Here is a 21,337-nt window from a genome sequence, read left to right on the forward strand (position 1 = left end):
TGCTCCATTTTTATGCCTGCTTTTCAGCTACCTTGCATGGCTGAGGCAGCATGGAGCACCCAAACCAGGGTCCAGGCACTTCCAATGTGACTTCAGTGGCCTTACTCTAAACTCTCCCAGATGTGGTGGAGGGTACAAGAGATGCCCAGGGCACACAAAATAGGTGTCTTGTAATGAATGAGCCAGCGTTGTGCAGTAAATTTGTCAGGGATACTGTAGTAAGCCCTAAAAGAGGCAGAGGTCTAATATCCAATGAAGAGTGAAGATAAAAATAAACATTGAACAGCTGCTCTCCTCACTTTGCACTAGCCAAGGACATTTTTAAGGGTAAATATTGTTTAGAATAATCCATTGTGCAGAAGCGTTTGGATTATCCAACGCTTCCACAACATGCTTCAGAATAAACTGCCCTGAGTATCAAAGGACTGCCCTGAGTTGTACGAAAGGACTGTCCAGAACCCTTTTCCTAAGAAAAACATTAGGAAACCCACTCTGTATTTCAAAATATGAACAAAGTATTTTAACCAACTTCAGCAGCTTGCTCCTGCTCTGCTGTGGGTTAGTGGTGACAAGGTGTTTCATAACCAAGGATCTGCAAAACCTTGCTGACAGCAAGATCAGCACAGCGGGACCAGTGTTCAAGGAAAGATATTTTAAGTCTGGCAGAAATTTTATGGCTCTTCTACAGCTTGAATCATCATAGAATCAGTTAAGGTAATTTTTATTTCTGAAGGGCAGCATCTGGCCTACTTGGCACGCTTAAAAATTTCAAATGTGTAGTTTTCAAAGGAAAAAGCATAACAAAAGTATGTAACTCAAACTGGCAGAACACTGTACTTTGCATGACATTTTGTAGTTAATAACAATTTCACATAGCTTTAACTCCACTTGTGCTTCAGCCTGATGAAACCTAGAAACGCATCACACAGTTTAGAACAGAAATGCTAAAAGATTTTTTAAAAGCAGCGGTACTACCAGGCTCTGCTAGTTTTACTAGAGCAGAGGCTTCTGCAATGTTATTAGTGATAGGTTTGATAGTTACTGTAATGGATGAGATTCTGAAATGGTAAAGGAATGTGAAGGGTAACATCTTGGTCATGGCACTGAAAAATTTATACTATAGTTTTGTTTGTTCCCAAAATAATAAAAAGGCTGTACAACCTTTAGGAGGCTTTTATCAAATTCACTGCAATTATCAGGAGTTTGACTCATGTCCCCATTCATATGAAAACCCATTCCTGGGTCTGAACCAGACTCTGTCTTGTGCAGGACTGGCTCCTACTTCATCCATCCCTTACACTTCCCACCCCCTGGTTTGCATTCAATGTCATTTATACTTCTTTTCTGCTCATGAACTGCCCAAACATAATCTGGACGCATCTCGGAGAATTAAACTGTGCCTGAGCAACATGACCGAGCACCAGCTGCCTTTGTTTGTCCTCAGTACCATGATATTCCTCCACTCAGTACATTCTGGAAAAATCTGGGTAGCCCCCCACTGTGCCTGGGAATGGCCAGACCCCAGGATGTGTACACACACCATGGGCTGGAGGAAAGCCAGATCAGCTAATTTCTCATTTGTGTCGATGTATTTAAGCTTCTTCCTAATGATATTTTGACCTGGGTAGAGCAGAGGAGCCATATGGCATCTTCCACTGCTGACAACAACCACTGTTAGTGCAATCAGAGCATTACCTAGGTGATTTGTTTAGATTCAGCTGTCTCAGTAACTTGTGGCAAACTCAATTACAATTAAGTTGTGTATTGGGCAGTATGGGCTGGTTTTATTTTCATATGCCATTTGCATTGTACTTTCTGCTATAACGCTGCTTATGGATAGTGTCCTGACGAACTGCTGGTTGAGGCCATTGCCTTTCCCACCTTCTAAGCCCAGTCCAATGTGAATTTGTCTAGCATGGCACCCCCAAGAAATCAGCCAGCTACAGCACCAGCCATAGAGCCATGCCATAGCTACAATAAAAAAGAAAATAATACACAATCAGACTTAGCAATCATTTTGCTAAAGTAAGCCTTCAGATTCCCACTTTTTATTACTTTTTACATGTGTTTCAATTATACTGTAAGCTATTTAAAATGGGGACAATGCCTGCCTTTGTTTTTGTGCCATTTCTAGCCCAGTGAAGCACCAAGCTTAATTGAGGCCTTTGAGAATCAGAATAAGCCACCATTTATTTTAGCGATTTGCTGTCCTGTGAGGTAAATGATGGGTCAGGGAATGGCTCTGCGTTTCAGCATGATTTTCGAAGGTGTTTACCATGTATATTTTTCTCAAAAAGCATACAGGAAACAATGATACCTGCTTACGTCTTCTAGAATTTCTGATTTCCCCAGATAGCTTCCTGTGTTTAGCAACAGGATGAAACAGGTCAATAGTGCCAAACTGCTGCCCACAACCCCCCTCCAGTCTCCCCCAGTTCCCTGTGGACAGAACAGTGATATCCCCTCCTATTTATAGGATAGATTTCTGAATCTAATATTAATGCTAAGGATAATCTAAGTTGATTCATAAAGCTTAGAAAAGAACAAAACCATGCTGAAAGTTATCAAGGGCTATTCAATTGCTCAACCCTACTATGTTAACATGTTACTTAACAGAAGGCGTAAGTTCTTAAAGGCTTGCTGTGTAAGAATACTGAAAAGCTAAGAGAAATTTGTAGGTACTGTCAGATCACACGTAATTGCACAGCTGCTTTTCAGGCGTTTGCTTTTGAAACTTAACCTTGGAACAACAGGGAAAAAGATCATAATAATCTGCTTACAAATAATGACCAAGTATAGAATTATGGCTTTGACAAAAAAATACTTTTAAAATTGCAATGATAAATAAATTAGCACCCTTTTACTATGCAATAAATAGCTGCAGTTCATTATAGCAAGAAGAAAAATAATGTAATTTCTGTAGCTGATTAAGATAAGTGTGTGACAAAATACAGGACAGCAGACAATGGAGACTTAAGTCAAAATGAACATTATTAATACCATAAAAATTCAGCAATTCTGTGAATTTCCTGAAACCTCTGCCTGGAAATGGAGGTGACTGAAATGAGATGCAAATCAGTGCCTTTATCTAATGAATAATGCAAATGAGCACTCCTCATGTGGCATGGCAGTCTGCAGGAATCCTCTCTGCTTCACCTCACATTTCTTGTGGATTTAAGCACCATGTGTCAGAAGAAATTAGAGAATGGAATTGCCAAGAAATGACAAAGCCTGGGAGCCCCAAGTCAGTGCAGACAGCAAGGTACATTAAGATGCAGAGTACAGAGGAGAGAGCAGACATGTCATTAAAATGACAATGTTGCTATTTTTCCTTCACCTAGTTAATGGAGTTGTATGACATTGTAATCTGCAGTTATTTTTGTGGCTACTAGTTAGAAACATCCTCTAAAATGATACCAGGGTGGAATCTCAAAAACTTAATAAAATCTTTCAATTTGTTTTCTTAATGCTGGAGCTATTTTATCTCTCTGATACCAGTTAACTGCATCAGCATTTTTCTTGTAGCATCACAGAGCATACTGCATCTTATCCGTTAGTCACAAGCCTTGCTCTGACTTTCCCTCAACATCTAACACTGCCCTCCAAAAACATTCTGCAGCAAACAAACCTGAAAGCATGCAAGCCCTGAAAATTAACTCCCTCCCTCCCCTCCGTAGTTGTTTTGCCTGGATGCATTTGTGATTCAGAATAGATTTCACCTGCTCCTTTAAAGCCTCTTAGCATCTGAACTAGTCTTGTTGCCACAGCTGTCATCAAGTCCTTCCTCTTGGTCATTGCATCAGGTCCGGAACCTGGGGCTTTGTGGAACTTCATGCTTTTCTGACAGGTACCTTCTTAAAATAGACATCAGGTAGACCAAATCTGACAAAGCTATTTACTCCTCAGATAACTTCTTAGTTATCAGATACAGGGTGGTGAATGAACAGTCCAGCTGTGAAAGGGGCCTCCCAGGGATTTGTGATGCCAGGAAGAGGTCACTCATCATTGAGATGCATAGGGGATACACAGGGACTACAGGTCTGAGCATGCAATTCAGCCAGGCAGTGGTTCAGGCAAGCACATTTTGGGCTAGAGGGGAAGCACCTCTCACTTGAAAAGGGAAGGGCCCTTCAAAGTCCTGAGCTGTGAAACTGAGAACAAAATCACTGAACTCTGGGGTGCAGATCATATACAACACCACTTTAGGGCCATGTTCCTGCTGTTCACTGAAGTCTGTTGTGAACCTGGAGGCAACAAATTGGAGTTTCAATTCAGTAACCCATTAATCAGATGAATATTTGTACTAAGCAATAGATTAGAGCTGTATTACTGTATGTCCTTCCAGGAAATGTGGAAAAAAACCCCTCAACCTCTTTTCCTCGCAATCTGACAAAGACATCATTGCTATTTATAGTTGTGCTTCAGTTCATCAGTTGGAGGCACGCTGCAGAAGATGCTAAAGCACTAGCAACATTGCTACTAAATTAGAAGCTTACAGTTTCTTTTTAACAGCTGAAAGCAAAGCCATTTCTGTATCGCACAGCTTCTTGCAAACTTCATAAATGCAGAAAGAAGTGTATTATTTTGGATGGATTTTCTCTCACCTCAATCCTAGTGAATAAAGGGGGAATTGCCTGGGATGCAGGTCTATTAGGAATTTGGTGTAAACTCCATAAAAATGTGACTTGCAATCAATATAGCATCTTCACCCTCTTCAATTAGAGGGACATTGACAGGTTCTCTGCTCCTGTTTCTGTTAGCAGTTACCATGCCAGGAATATACAGTTTAGGTTTCTGATAGCAAGGGCAATTATAACTACAGAGAAAAAAACCCTACTGTTAAAGCGAACTAAGCACTTGATTTGAAGCAGGGAGACAATTAAAGCACAGCGTATCTGAAAGAGTAGTAAAAGTGTCACTGCAAATGATGGATTGTTACAAGTCCTTGGCTTCTTTCTAGCACCGCAATAGAATATGGCGTTAAATCAGTTCCAAGAGATTATCAGTGGTATATGTTATTTTCACAAACTCAGGGAACTGAGTATCACTTCATAAATCAACTGCAGGTTAAAATTAGATTTTTAAAAATTAAGATTTCTGTGACCTTTACACAATTAACAAAAAGAAAATTATTTTAAAAAATAGTTTGAGCCTGACTTAGACTGAGAAAACTTAAAACTTTCAACTAATAAAAACAAACCAAATCAGAAAGTAGGTCTTTTCTGCGGCTGCAGATCTGCTCAACACCTGTAAGGTTCACTGATTGCAGAGTAGCACATTGAGACACAGATACTGTGGAAATGGATTCACATTTCTCATTAGCTTAAGGCTCTGTAAATTACTTGTTAAGTGTGCCCATACTCTGTGTTATGTGTATTGCTTTTCTGCTTAAAGCAGTAAGAAAACTATGTCAGAAAACTAGAGATTATTAAAATGAACAGAAACTGAACCCAAATAACTGGCACATGGAGATCCACAAAGTGCAAGGCTTAAGCAGACCTATGTGTTGTCAGATACAGCAGAATTGCAGGCCCAAATATAAGTTTCTCTGTTTCATGTGTTTATGGGCTAGGTAATGTTTTCTAACACAGTCTGTGGGACAATACTGCTGGAATCTCACAAGCATTTCTTACATGGAGAAAAGCTGATTTCTCCTGTAAACAAGCTATCCAAGAATCACAGTCACAGAATTATCAGAGTTGGAACGGACCTCTAGAGATCATCCGGTCCAACTTCCCCACTAGAGAAGGATCCCCTAGAGCACATTAATCAAGACTGCATCCAGGTGGGTCTTGAGTATCTCCAGAGAAGGGGACTCCACAACCTCCACGGGCATCCTGTCCCAGGGCTCTGTCACCCTCATAGTAAAAAGTTTTTCCTCATATTTAAGTGGAACTTACTGTGTTCCAGCTTGTGCCTGTTGCCCCTTGTCCTGTCACTGAGAACTACTGAGAAGAGTCTGGCTCCATCCTACTTGCACCCACCCTTTAGGTACTTGTAGGCATTAATAAGGTCTCCCCTCAGCCTTCTCCTCTCTAGGCTAAAGAGTCCCAGCTCTGTCGCTCCTTATAAGGGAGATGCTCCCATCCCCCAGTCGTGAATCCTCTGTCATCTACTCAGAAATATGAGGTATCTCTATCTTCCTGAGATGCACCATGGCTACAGGCTTCTCTTCCTGCACATGGATTGCTCAGGGGCTGGGACACCTCTTGGGATGTTTTGGGCACGGGCTGCCACTGAGACCAGCATTACCTTGAAGACTGCCACTACCAGCTCAAGCAAGGTTTATCACCCTGTTCCTCTGCAGCCCTTGGCTGCAGCTACGCTGCTGATGTTCACACGTATTTCCCAGCAAAACACTGGATCTGATCCCTGGTTAAAAGGGATACTTCTGAATTCCAAAAGTGTTTCCAATTTGATTTACTTCATTGCTGTAAAAATAAATGTGTTCTGCTCTTCCTGCAAGGCTTTATATGGGTCATAATTATCAGCCTACCAATTACTGATCCAGTGTAAAGGCGGTGACAGTGAAGGCTTGCTCAGCATCGGCCTTACATCTACTTTTTCAGGCTTTGGACTTTAGATAGGATGACAGCCAAAAATCCCAACTGTGGCTGGCTTATGTGACAGGAGTTTAGACAAGCTCATGTAAGGTGATGTCATTAAAAAAAGTGTTAAAACAGGTCATCACAGCTGCCATTTGTCTCTATTTTTTGAAAAGCATTCTTCTTGTCCAGCTCCTATAAATCTGCTTTTGGGGTATCAGAAATAACTGGCCTGGCAGCAGGAGGATGCTGACAGTTGCATTAGCGTAGGTGCCATGACCTTCAGCATGGAAACTGAAAAAAAAACCCCTGAGGATAAGGTTAAATTCAGTGGGAGGCTGCTGCTGTCTGATACTTTTTTTTTTCTGATCTTATGCACAATTTTAGCATTTCAAACCCATCATTTACTGGTATGAGGCCCTTGACAAGATACAATCAGCAAAATGACATCTACTCCAAATTCTTAGTCAGATTATTATTGATCAGGAATAGAATGCTGCCTGTGAAAAGGCTGTGTCTGCTTTGTCTGCACACCTGCAATGCATTTATTCTCTTGGAGACTGCACCTTGGAAAAGCAGCATGAGGAGGAGGTCCTCAAACTGATCCACATTTCAGCGCATGCTTCTATCATCCTAGTGTTGAACTCTGTAACTTTAAGGCTTCAAAAGGATTTAAAAAACACTTCATCTGTACCCATCTAAGGTCCACAACTGAGGTCTGTATGGGTCTGTACTCTTTTAAAGGGTTGCCCCCAGAATGGTAGCAGAAGTGTACTTTAGAACAAAGCCATCAGCTCTGGTGGCTTCTTGAGAAGCAGAGCCCTTAGGGTGTGATGAGATGGGGATGCAGGCAGGAGGAAGGCTGGCTCTTGTGTTCTCTGGAGTGGCTCCCTATTTCTTCAGTCTCCATTTTCTCCACCATTTTGAAGAGACTCCATTCCAGTGAAGCTGGAGAGCAGTGCTGGGCCAGGCTGGGGAGTGGTGCAGGGGTAGCAGAAGCAGCAGGTGTAGAAGAGCTCCACGTGCTGCAATGGTTGCACCACTCATTTGATGCCCATACACCACTTTACACCAGCTGAAGACTTGTAGAAGCAACTTGTAGAAGGAGGGGAAACAAATGGGTGTATAGCTTTGAAAAACAAATAAAACCCCTGTGATTTCAGACATCAAGAATCTGTCCATTGTTTAATGTTCAAAAATGGCATATCCTCTATTACAGCTTAAAACTCCACAAACTGTTATGCTGCAAACCCTGTCTCTTCTGATTAACAAAAAAGGGAACTGTTACACTCTTGGTCAGAGACTTCCTTTTAAACCTAGGAAAAGATCAAGTTCATAAACCATGATGCTTAGCTCATGTTGAGTGCTGCAGCCAATGATTCTGTGATTATGGACAATGCTAGGAAGATTATCCAGTTAACAGTCTCCTGTCCTTTTTAATTATTTACAAATAAGCCATGAGATGCATGAAGCTGAAACAATATACTTCAATATGCAAACCCCAATATGTCTAAAAATACGCTTTTGGTGCATTCTTGCATGTTCAAAAATTGCCAAAACTGTACCCAAGAAAAAAAAAGTATCCCATAAGTAAAATTCTGTCCTTTCACTAGAGATAATCAGTCTCGTACTGAAGCTCACAGGGATGAAGTAAGACAAAGAACCAGTACAATGAGTAAAGAAGATTTTATAACAGAAAAAGGCTGGAAGTAAGTTTAGTGAAATTGCTTCTGACAAGAAAAAGATCAAAACATAGAGACATACTGTTAATTTTTCTTTTAATTAAGATGGCTGTAAAGTTTCCTGGTGAGAGTTTCCAACTGCTACAATACAGAGGATAAAACACACTGCTAAGGAAGCAGTATTTGGGCATGATCCATTGCTGTCAGTAGAAGATCTCCTGTTAATTTTTACAGGACACATTAGATTCAATGGAAATCATATTTTAATTTCTGTTTATGGAAAGTCAAACAGTGACTCTCAGGCATGAAATATACATTATTATTCACCTTGATCTGCTTTTTAGTTATTCAAAGATAGCTTTTTTCCAAAAATCAAAGTCATTGCTTCAGATAACAAAAAGCTTGTACGTTCTTAATCCTTTGCTTTTCAAAAGCTTGTCTCATTTCTGTTTCAGGAAAGGGTGGACTCCAGGTGTAAACTGCCAGAATTTTAGTCAGGAAAGCTACAATGCCTGAACCCCTTAAACCCATTACTTAATGTTTCTGGAAGTCTGAGCAAACTCTTGCAAAGCAAAACACCTTACTAGAATACTTCTGCAGGCTATCCCTACAGTATTCATACTGCTCGGCAGATCCATATGGTCAAGGAAGCCAAGAGGCACGTCAGAGTCTGGAAGGCTGTGATAAAAATAGATGGGGGAAAATAGCACATGTAGAAGGAGCTGTTTTAGCAGTAAGAAAATTAAAATCTGTACTTTATTCTATAGCTATGCATATTGTTTTTAAGTGATGAGGTCTTTTATGTAGTTGTTTGCTATTCCTTTTTTTTCTTTAAATCCCCCCCCCAAAAATTTGTACATGTCACCCACAAGCAGCTTTGTTTCTAGTTTTTACTGGAGGGAAGTGCCTTATGAGCAGGTGTAGATGGTAAAAAATCAAATTGATGAGTTAAAATGATGGCTCATGACAGTTTTACAGATAAACGTAAAATGCACCAGGATGCTGGAAAGACACAGTATGTACATGTAAGAAAATTCTCCTCTCATCATAATGGTGTCCTCTTTTAAAGGTTTTGTAACTACTTAGCTATAAAAATTCTCTCTGGGTGAAGCCTGACATAAAATATCTCTGGTATAGTGCACTTTCTTGCTTGTAATAAATATAATTAACTTCTGCTCTTTTCTTTCCTCTCCTCTTTTATTCTTAAATTCCATATAAACAATCTGCCTAAGGAACTAGAAGATAAAAAATAAAATCATTCTACAGAAAATATGATGCAACAAACATCAAAGCTACATGAAATCACTTATGTGCATTGCCAAGCCGGCTCAATGCCAAAGATTTTTCATATCCCTAGCTATATTTGTACTTGTAGATCAAGACGGTGTCACTGCAAATGACCTACGAAAACACCAACTTCCATATCTAAAATGTGTATCGTCAGCCATTGTTTCTACAAGTAAATCATGTATAGAACTACTTCCTGCTGTTCAGGCAGTGAGATTAGCAACCCAGTGTACACAAGGATGTGCATCTTCCCAGTCAGTATCTGGGATTATTTCTGACTTTTCAGATCCAGTTAGTACTTACAGGCTTGAAAAAAGTCCAAGAAATATTTGGTTTAACAAATCTCTTCACTTCTTTTAGCTCCTCTTTGAACATGTATGTGGGGGTTTTTTTTATGTATCAGAAATGACAGCTTTGGCAGAACAGTATCAGTATTGTTTTAAAAAAAACCCCAGAACAAACAGCAGAGGTACTCATACTAAAATTCAGCACCTCCCACAAATTCAGCCCTTTCTACGCTTTGTGGAGAAAAACAAATGATATGTGTTCATCCTTGTATAAGGAGATGAGCAATTTCCTTACTTTGTTAACAGGGACTGCTGATGTCTGGATTTCCTCCCTCTGCTCCACAGCATAGGACAGAAGGGATGAGAACACCTGATTATCATCTCAGCCTGTACATTTTTTTCTGGAATGCTCTGGCAGAATACTGTGGGCTAAAATGTTTGCATGGTGTGAGTTGGGCTGTACATGGGACTGGCTGCTTTATAAGTAACATAAACGTCCAAATATAAAAATAATTATTTGGGAGTCAACTTACTAAGTTCTGCCTTCTTGAGGGACTCCAGAGGAGCCTGCTGACCACATGTACTTTGTCTTGACGTACATAGGGTTTGCAAAACTCTCGGCCAAGTTCCCTTGGCTTTGTTTCAGCTAAGATGCTTATAATAGAAATTTTAATATGTGTAAGTGCCTTAGGAATGTGTATTTGGTTTCCAGTAATTCTTAGCTGTTACTAAGTACAAGCCCTCCAAGAAAGAAACAGGGAACTACAGTTTAGACATACAGGTGCTAAATGAAGAAGGAAAAATGTTTGTCTAGGTAATGTGGACAAACCTGAGCAGCATAAAACTAGCTCTATTTAGTTCTGCCAAATAAATGCAAAATTCACACTCTGAGACTTGTCCATCACAGTGGGAGGAAACATAATATCACACTCCTTGTACTGGTGTCCTCAAAATGTGACAACAGCCTGGAAAGCCTAATGCTGCACAGATCACTTGGGACCACAAGGTATCACATCTGTGACAGAAAAGTGAGAAAGCAAACTGGCTGCTCCTGGTAAGGGGATGATCCTGCACCACTTCACCCCTAGGCTGGCTGTGGGACACCAGCAGGCTAGAAAAAAAAAAATCTCAGTTTGGGTGTTCCAGCAGAGAGATGGGGTCACCCCAACAGGTCCTCAGCCTGGGAGGGTGAAGGGGATGTGCTGCCCTATCCCAGACAAGGAAGGCCAGCTGGGATGCTGCTTTGCTGCATTATTCCTTTGTACTCCTGCAAATCCTGATAGGATAGTCTCCCTGCAGTGTGCCACAGGCTCAAGATCACCTCTGTCTCACCAGAAGAGATTACAATACATTGCTAGTAGCGATTTTACTTTTAAAGTAGCATTGTTGTATTACAGAAGACAGCACTAAAGGTGCTGCTGAGGGGACATTTCAGGTCCAGAAGCATGGACAGCCAGCAATTCGGACTTCCCTGTGGATCTCGGAGAACCCATTTTACAGTGCAAGCTATTTATAAAATTGCTGTTTCCACACCCAAACAAGACCAAACAATCAAGTTCCTGCAGAGTGCTTGGGCAGTTGCCCCCAGATACCTGCCTCAGCCCTAGGGAAGGTGCTTTGGGGGACCTGGAGTGCTGAGGGCAGCAGGTGGGACACCAGCTCAAGTGTTTGAGAGAACCTCACCCGCAAAGCCAGAATGCCCCTCAGTGAGAGGATGCAGATGCAGTGGGGGGACAGGACAGCAGGGGGATGCTGTGAGCCATGGCACCTCTACCAGCACAAACCTCTGAGCCAGTGGCAGCTGCCTCACTGCCCTGCCAGGAATTTTCTGCTTGAAATCTCCTATAGACTAGAGAAAGTTTAAGAAACAGGTTCACCCCAACAGTTAAAAATCAATCTGAAATTAAAACATGACTGAATTATTTTGATCTTGCCATGCCTTTCAATAACCTGCCAGTAAAAGGGTATGTTTTGTTCAAGTATGTACACTGCGCAGCTCTCATCGTGTGACAGAAGCCCTAAAATAATTTCTATTACACTGAAATTTTACACGACAGTTATAATCCCTTGCTTTCCAAGATGAAGTATTATTACAATAGTCATTTATTGCTCACTGTATTAGCTACAAATGCCTAATTTCCAGTGAACTTCAGGGGAATATACAAAATGGGAGAGCAAGTACCAAATAGAATTAAGGCAATGTTAAAAGCACCAGTTAAGCAGTTTCTATGAAGTGTATTTATAAAATATACATCTTCTTAAAAGGATGCACTTTTACACACAGTGACAATGTGTGCCTTAAAACTCTGGAACTGAAAATAATTAGAAGCCTTTGAGTTTGTTTAGGAACCCTGTTTTCCTCCCAGATATTAACAGCTTAAGTACTTTGTGGGCATACTTTTGCTTTGTTTAAAGTTTGAAAACATTCCAGTACCATAAGCTTAACAGAGGAGACAAATCAAGGCAACTGGATCAAGACTTGCTAATGATTTACTGGGTTATCTTGATGTGTGATAATGAATAAAATGCAAATCTGTTTTACTGGCAATCCTCAGTTATGACTTATGAAAAATTGCTCACTTTTAGATTGCTTCCAGTCAAAAGAAAACAGATTTTACCAAACATTTTTTTTACTTCTGCTGTCATTAAGTATATTCATTTCTCTTTCATGAAACCCAGAACTCCTTTCTCTGGGGGTCTGAGGAATAAGGTGCCTTTGAAGTGTCTGCAGGCAGGCTGTTTCTTCTTTGCTGACCAGTGGAAGGGAGCTGGGGGGATGGTAGGAGCAAAGGGCTTGGTGTGTGCTCCTCACGTTCCTCTCCTGCTGCTCCTCTGGTCAGAGGCTGGAGCATAAGGACCAAAGTGGTGCTTTGATGGCAACTGTCATGTCAGTGGGGCAGTGCAGATGTCCTGCCTTACATGGGGGAGGGGAGAAGGGCCAGGGGGGTGCAACTCACCACGTGGGTCTTGCAGCACTAGAAACAAAACTAAATGAAATATCTAGTAATTTAGGAAGAAACAACCAAAATAAAAACTCCGCTCCCTGAAGCATAAGGGTCTTTCCAACAGTAACAAAGCAATACTTGTTTTAATTAAATGTGTGCAAGAGTTCAAAATAGATGAATGCAGGTATTGTAAATAAATTCTGCAATAACTGAGCTGCACATGCTTTTAAAGTATGAAGCTATTAAAATTTACATTAAAAAAGACAGTAACAATAGCTTCATCTTTAACTCCTTCTTGCCATTCTACCCCATGCCACCTAATAAGATTGCATAGATGGAACTAAAATGAAGGACTGTATGTCCACATTCAGCCCATAAAAGAAAAATGTCTTACCCAAGAATTTGTGTGCATGCCAAAATGCTTCCCAAAAGTATATTTTTGTTTCACATCTTGCTTTATACATTACTCAGAACAATATATGTTCATTTTAATTATTTCAGTAAAGAAAATAACAGTATCACTAACTACACTACGGAGTATTTTTGCTTTTTTAAGGAATATGAGCCTACTTGTAATTAAAGGAATGCTATATTAACGATGCTGAAAGTCTCAAAGGGAAAAATTTAATGTCCACCTCATAATATTATGCCAGAATTACATGCACAGAAGACTTTTTAATAATCTTTGTTCCTTAATTTAGTTTTGATTGGCTATGAAATACACAGTAGCACTCATGAGCTTAAATTTCTACTGTCATCAGCATTTCTGCTCTATAAATTGTACAAACGCACACAACTCTGTAGGCATCTTTTCAAGCTTCAGTTAAACCTGTGAAGAAAATTAGCTGTGGGTAACGATAATTGCTAATAATTTTACAATTTTTTAGCTGCTAGGCTGTGGCATAATGTTATGATAGATATGTCTAAGAATAAGCAAAAAAATATTTTTTTATATTGGCATTTCAGCCCCAAACACAGTTTGGTAAGGTAAAGTCATCTCTAGGTGCAAAATACAGCAATGCCAACTAGGAGCCTCCTGGTTAAGCTTGTGATGAATTTGCACACTAATCCTGGCTAAGGTTTGACTGCAAACCCCGTGTTAAAGGCTGGATTTCAGGACAGGGGCCAGCCCATGTGAGGGGCAGGGGTCACTCTGGGGCAAAGGACCCTGAGCTGTGAGGGGCACTGCGGGGCTCCTGATGCTCCTACTGGGACATGGCTGGCAAATGTTTTAGAAATAAGTCAGATGCCACTTATGCACCCTTCCTGTAAGGCAGGAGATGGTAATTGTCATGACAAGTCAGATTTGTTTATTTTTATAACTGGGCAGTTTTGTGAAATTGTAGCAAGTGCTTCCAAAGAGGGAAGTAGAGGTCTTCTCCAACTGATTTGTTATGTAAACTGAAACGCTGTAGGCCACAAGAACTAGCACTCCCAGACAATTAAAAATTTGTTCACAGTATCTCTGCAGAGGGAATCCTGTAGTTCTGAAAACATGAAGTAATGTCTTCCCTCTTCTCCTTCCCCTTACCTCTCCTCCCCAGCCAACTAAATGCAAGCGTATGATGCCAAACACAATCTTACTGATGCCAAATGCTCAAGGTTCTTGAATTACAGACACAGGAATGGCCATGCTGGCTCAAATACCATGACTATCCAGTCCAACTCTCTGAGTGACAAAGAATGGCCAAATTTCCTTGAAAGAAGACCACAGAAAGCAGATGTTCATCATCTGCTAGCACTTGTGCCTCACTAAAGGCAGTTGGAGATTGCTTTGAAATGTACAGGGAAGCCAGAGATGACCATCAACTCCCTCCCCAGGAGGCTGGTTATCCTGTAGGCAGGAGGAGTACTATATGTTGGGGAAAGACAGACATAAGCAACTCCACAGCCAGAAACTGAGTGTTTGTTCACTGCTCTAAGCCATTGTTTTCTTTGTATGTTTCTTTCATGCATCTCTCCTCTTAAGCAAAACTCTTTCCCAAGCCCTAAAAATGCTGAGTGACTTTAAAAATGATGCAATTTTAAACAAATAACAATTTGAAGGCCTATATACTTGACTTCTGCTTTTGGAGCTTCTCAATTTAATTAATTTTCAAACTTTTATCTGCAACTAGAAGGACTAAGAAAATCAAGATGATGTTTTAAATGAAAGCTGAGAATTTCACATAATCATATGACTCGGAGGGGTTTGAGGTTTCAGAATAAACTCATGAGTGCCAATGCTGAGTGTCACCAGAAGCTCTAATGTTAATCTCAGGATAGAATGCATAAAATCAATGGTGGGATAGTTTTTCTGCTGTATGTTCCTAGTAATGCTGACAGATACTGTCCTGGAGGGACTGCCACATGCTGGATTTAGCTACCAGCTAGAGGAGTGTTGCATTCTGCAACAAATCTGCCTGTGCAAAACCTCGTTGTTTGGTCTGTCAACTAAACAGGCTCCCAGAGTAAGAAGTCATAATTGACTTGCAAGAACATTTAATTCCATAGGGAATTTGCAGAAATAAGTAGGAGGCAAATTTTACCGCTAACTGCCCAACTTGTCTGTATTTTATGCCTGAATGCATTGTGATGCATTATTGCATTGTGTTATTTCAGGCTGTTATGGTCTCCCTCTCACAGACTGCCTTAGATTTTACCATCATCTCCCAGCAGGACTTGGGTGAACCTCTCAGCCTGGTTGTGTTTCAGGGATATAATCTATACTGCACTGATAGCTGACACAGGCTCAACAGCTAGTACTTTAGGCAATACAGTCTGTAGTGAACAGAGAATTACTAAACTTGATCAGAGAACTGATACGGAGACAAAACAGGACGCTGCTTCAACCTCCTGCTCTTTCAGCAGAAACAGGCTTGGCTGCTTTGTATCCCTGCTTATTGTTAGGCTATCTGAAAGGACTCTGATCTGCAAGGCAGCCTAAACCTGATTTCAATAACAAAACACTGATACACAGGTTTAGCATGCAAATATCCAATACTTACAACAATAAAACCAAGCATTTGTGTAAGTCAGTTCGGCGCTTCACCAGGCTGAAAAGAAACCTTTGGTTCTCTCTCATTTCAAATTTGGGATTTTTTTTAGTGCAAGAACATGCCTGACAGGAATGCACTCTTTTCAGTGCTCACCTTCTCCAAGTATGTTAGTGTTGTCTTCCTAACTCATTTTCTAAAACTAAAAATGAACACAAAAATAAAAGATCTCACTGGGAAATGCCCAAGGCTCAGCCCTACAAATATGTAAAACCTCACTCTGGAGGAAACATGTAACTTCTACTTGTAGCTACAGTACAGATAGATGTGAAGCATTTTAAAGGATAAGAGTTCTCTGCTGCTGTGCAGTCCCTGAGGAACATTAAATATTTCTATCATTTTCCTAATGTTTCAAGTAAGTCAAGCCACTACAAACTGCATCTAGTGTATAAGTACAATGTACATTTATACTGAAAGCAAATCCATCAGTGTATCATGGAGGAGTCGGTCACTCTACACTTGCATCACTAACCACACACCCTCACTGTGCATGCTCTCTTGTCCTCTCCCCAGTTCTTCCTCTTTCTCTGCTTTTTGTGCCAGGAATCTGGTGGCTTTCTGCATCTCAAGGGCTTAAGCAGCAAGCAAGCTACAGCTGTAACCTCAAGTCATTCCCAAGCAAACTTTCATCCCCCATTACATCATCAAGGACCTTGCTAGGTCAAAGATGTTCAGGGGGAGTTCTGGCATTATTTTTAATACTTAATCTAAATGCCTTTTGTTTGGGTGTTTTTGTTTGTTTGTTTAAAATCATTATTGTAACTAGAGAGTGGACTGATAACCAATTCAGAAACTTACAATATTACTTAAGACTGGAACTGCTGCAGTGTTTATCTGCACTAATAGGAAGAAACAAGTTGTGTTGGGAAGTTTCTTTTGCATGAAAAGATCAACTTTTCTTATTCATTACATGATGAGTTACTAGATGTCACTGATTGAGGGCTAAATCACAGCTATCACTATTCTGAGGGAGCAAACACTTTTTAAGATGAAGACCGTATTACGTGTGGCACGTTGCTTTGTTTCTAAACAGTGGCTGCTTGAAGCTGCTTGGAGGTTTAGAGTGTCAAAGCCATGTCAGCAGCGATGGATTAGTGGGCAGAAAGCAAGTGGTGCAGTCAAAGGCTCACAGTGGATGTAATCTATTCACGTAGTGCAGCAATTTATCACGTGGCTATTACCATAATGTACATAGGAAGCAGCCGCGTGTGTGCACATAATGCCCTAAATGTATGTGTGGTTGGATCTGAACTCCTTACAGAACAGTAGTGATTGAAAATTATACCATAAGGCATTTAAAAGGAAATTTCCTTCCTGTGGGGATGCTGTCACACAGCTATGATGATTTGTACACAGGCAAGTAAATATCTTGTAGACTTTTCTCAGTTATTATGACCTCACTTACCAGAACTCTTTGCTTTTTCAAATCTAAATTATGTAGGTAATGTGATGTACATTTGCAGTGCTTTATTAATAGGTGTAAGTACATGTTTTCCATCTCAAACTCACATTTTCTAGTCAAGGAATATTGTATTTTCAACTGGATTTAACAGAAATACTCAGTGGCAAAGAAAACTAGTTCTCCATAATTGTGAGGAGAAACAAGTTATCTACAAACTGAAGATTTCCTTTAACTTGAATGACCTCTTACTGCATGATCTATCAAACACTTGGGAGCAGCAGAGCTGTAAAAGGTTTATATATCTAGTGTCTGCCTGATTTCTCATACCTGCACAATTGTTTATTAAGCCAAACATTTTCAAAACTGGTTTCCAATTTTAGCAGCATCTAAATTATGGAGATTGACTTTGGTCTCTTAGTTGGCTTGAATGCCTACAGATTCAGTCACAGAAGAAAGCTGTCAGTAATTGGTGGAGCTGGCCCCCACCTGAAGGTGTTTCTTGCCACGCTGTCCATACATGGAGGTATGGACCTCTTGGAATGCACCTACTGCATTTGGTAGCAAGGTTCCAGCAATGCTACCCCCCTGTGGATTGTGCAAACTTGCTGGAAAAATTCCACTAGCTGTAAGGGTTATGCCCTTTACCACAAAAAAGATGTCTCCCCTAAAACTATTTCAACATGTAAGGGCTACTAAATGGACACCACTCCTGCATGGTGCCTCTGGCACCTGAAACTGTCAAGACCTGAGACTCTGGCTCCTTGCTGAAGGGGTCTGCAGTAGCCAAGCCCAGCGGGACCGTGGCCCCGAGGGAGCCACTGCCCACACAGTGTGTGCCTGCTGCCCACACGGTGCTGCCTGCTGCCCTCCAGCCCAGGAGCCGTCACTTCTGCTGCCTTCAACGCCTAAGAACCCCATCTGCCAATCTTCCCTGCTTTTCTCTCTCTTGGTAGAATTCACTCCCCATACTGACAGACACAACGGCAACCCCAACAGGGGGAAACTGCGACATGTTCCAAATCACCTCCCTTTACCATAACAATCTTCACCTTAACAGCAGCTTCTACTATAGTTATATATTTGTATATGTTTGTTTTGTTGATAAAGTATCAACACGTATAAACCCCCCAATCTGTGTTCTCATTCCCTTTTTTGAGCAGAAGTTTGTACTACCCATGGGGACGCATTTTGGCAGGCATCAGCTGAAGCAAGGGGGAGGGGTTAACTGTTCAAATCCCTCCTTGTTCTCTTGTTGAACCCTTACACTAGCCCAGCTCCCACCACCACTTTTTAAGCTTCCACAGTTTCGAGTTTATAAGAAAGGTCTTATGGTTGGAAATGATGCTGAACTACCATGTTATGATACTTTCAGGTGATGGTATTGAACCAATTCAGTCAAGTCTTAAGTAAATCAGGCAAATGCACCCCAGTTACAGGTTGTTGCACTAGGATTTTTAGGGTGTTTTTTTTTTTTTTTAAAGTCATTAGAAGTTGATGTAGAGAGACACTGAATTCAGACAAAGTCAAGTTAGGTTCCCAAAACCAGAACATTTCATTGCCCAGTTTAATGTACTGCTCAGCATTTTGAGTAGAACCTTTCACATTTGTAGTATTGTTATGGTTTGGGAGACCCTGGCACGGTGTTGGACACCTACAGAGAGAGAGAGGGTCCTTAGGACCTTGAAAGACTGGAAAGGGTCAGTATTCCCACCCACTTCCTGTCACAATCTGTAAAAGTCAGGAGAGCCAGAAACCACCCTCTTCTCCCTTCCTGCTGCTTTCTGCCTGCTGGGGCTGCTGCCGGTTCCTTCAGTTTCCCACGTGCTCGCTCCAGAATCCAACTGCATTGGGTGCTGTGAGGAGCTGTGGACCTCTCCCCTGAAGTGGCCCTGCTTTTCTCATATCCCTGTGATCATCAAGATTGGTTTTGTGTATAAATACTTACCTGTTCTTGCCCCACGTTTTACCCTTTTACCTTGTGTTAGAGTAAACTTGTTTGTAGTTTCAATTTCTAAAGTTTAAGTTTCTCTTCCTTATTCCCCTTCTATCTTCCCTTGGGAGGCTGGAGGGGGGGTAATAGAGAACAATTCTATCCTCTGTTTTTTGGGATTCAGTTTTAGTATTTAAACCAGAACAAGTATGATGCAGATTTTTATGGATAATTGCATGTGAGCTGCAGGGCTTCAATTCTGAAGTCATCTATTACAAATATATACCCACTAATTGTGCAAAATTAAAAGCTTGCCTTACCATTGCACAGAATGTCTCAGGAGGATCTCCACACGTTATGTCCGGGGGATCCAGAGTCACTTTTACGTATTTGATCATGTCTCTGGCTTCTGGCTGGCAGGCCATGTAATCCCATACTTTTCCTTCTTCTGTGTAAATCTGAGTCTTGCACACGTCATAGTGTCCCCACACGGAAGGGTAGTGCTGCATCATGGAGGATACGGTAACCCAGAGGGCATGAAGTGACAGGAATCTTGACAAATACATTTCTAAATCCTTTTATGTCACCTTTGAAAGGATGCTCGGTACTGGAGTATGTGCAGTCTATAGATTATATGTATGTGTACATATACATGTATATATTTTATAAAATAGGTTCCAACTTAAGCATGAAGCATTAGGATAGAGTTTTTGTTTCACTAAGTTGAAGACTTTGGTAGAAGCCACCCAGACCCTGATGACAGCTTTTCACAGCAATGCTACTCTTGTGCTTTGTCTTATAGCGTATCTGTTAGGGCTTCTTGTAAAATATGTCCAAGAGCAGATAATAATTTGTGAAGTTGCAGGTCTTCAGCTACACTGTCGATAACCCTGAGTAATCCTCCATGTTCAGGACTCGCAGGGGATGCCCAGATGCACTGATAAATCAGTATCCCAAGCAAAAGGATGAGTTTCTACAGGCTGGTGTCTGTTTCCCATCAATCATTGTTTTCTTCTGGCACCAGGACCCTTTTAGAAACAATAAGAGCTAGAGTTATTGTCTAAGAATCAATGCATTACAAAATATAAGATATATTGATATTTTGGAGGTTTGATATTACATAAAGCAAATTGGTATAATATGGATAACCTTTACCGTGGGTGCTGTACTAGAATGAATACCAGAAGCATTCACAGTGAAAAGTACTTTGACATTAAGGATTTAGCCTTTCTCTAACAAAGACATCTGTAACATTCCAGGTGAGTTACATGTTTCTGCCTCCAAAACTGCATTTTTACCCTAGCAAAACCAGAGAGCAAAATACTGAACTCAACCGTTGCCCAGATTGTGCAGGCAGGGGAGCAGGCAGCAGCAGGAATGCTCTTTTGTTAAAGTGACACACAGACGGATATCAGGGCTACCAGGTGCTGATAGTCTCTTGGCAAGAGGACCTCAGCAAGCCCCAAAAGCCTCACTCTTTTTTTTTTTTTTTTTTTTTTTTTAGATTAGAGTTGTTTTTTTTTTTTACTTTCTTTGGAAGAGAAACAAAGATAATGCCAGCATGCTTTCATTTCTTTGAAATTTCTCATTAGCATTGGGAAAGCTTTGCTCTTTTTTTTTTTTTTTTTTTTCCCTTTGAACTGTGATTTACTGCTCACACTGATGATAAACTACTGGTAAAGATAGCAGTTCACGCATAGCTTACTATAAAGATGTTTTCCTCCTCTTTTATGGCAGTCTTATTTTCCTAGGTTTGGGCATAGAGGTAACTCAGTGTTTATTTCACAGCAGGTATCTCCCTTTTCCTCTCTTCAGAAAGTAACTAGAAATCCCCCCTGTTTGTATCTTTACCTGTGCTTTTTTAGCAAATCTGTATTTTAAATCATTGTAATAACATCCTAGGATTTTATACCTGTAATATGATTCAGGTGATACAAATTTACAAGGGAAAGTGCATAGGTGGAGCAAGTTTCCTAAACATGGACAAGGAAAACCAGGACTCGGAACTCCTGCTCATTTCCATCAGCTGGTGCTGGCTGAGAACAGGGAGGGAGCCTGAAAGCAGAGCTCGCTGCGGGAGGAGGATTTCAGCCGGCACCGCGGCACCTCTGTGCGCTTTTTGTCTGGATGCTGAACTCTAAGCAAACGTGTCAGACAGGCATTAAGAAACAAACCTAAGTCATCACTTTCTACAGCCTGCTTTGATTCTTCCCAGTTTTAAATT

The 21,337-nt window shown here is 40.8% G+C and overlaps 1 protein-coding gene across 5 annotated transcripts in view; it reads right to left on the bottom strand.

Moving 5' to 3' along the window:
* Nucleotides 1-19,753, bottom strand: part of NTNG1 (netrin G1) — a 150,129-nt gene extending 130,376 nt beyond the window's left edge. For all 5 annotated transcript variants that reach the window (XM_051624598.1, XM_051624596.1, XM_051624595.1 and 2 more), the window contains exon 1: nt 19,434-19,753. In XM_051624598.1, coding sequence (XP_051480558.1) covers nt 19,434-19,679 — 246 coding nt within the window. In that variant the 5' untranslated portion in view covers nt 19,680-19,753. The remainder of the gene's footprint in view (nt 1-19,433) is intronic.
* Between the last annotated feature and the right edge of the window lie 1,584 nt (nt 19,754-21,337).

This window comes from Apus apus, chromosome 7 (genome assembly GCF_020740795.1).
Source record: "Apus apus isolate bApuApu2 chromosome 7, bApuApu2.pri.cur, whole genome shotgun sequence".
In the NCBI taxonomy this organism is placed as follows: Eukaryota; Metazoa; Chordata; class Aves; order Apodiformes; family Apodidae; genus Apus; species Apus apus.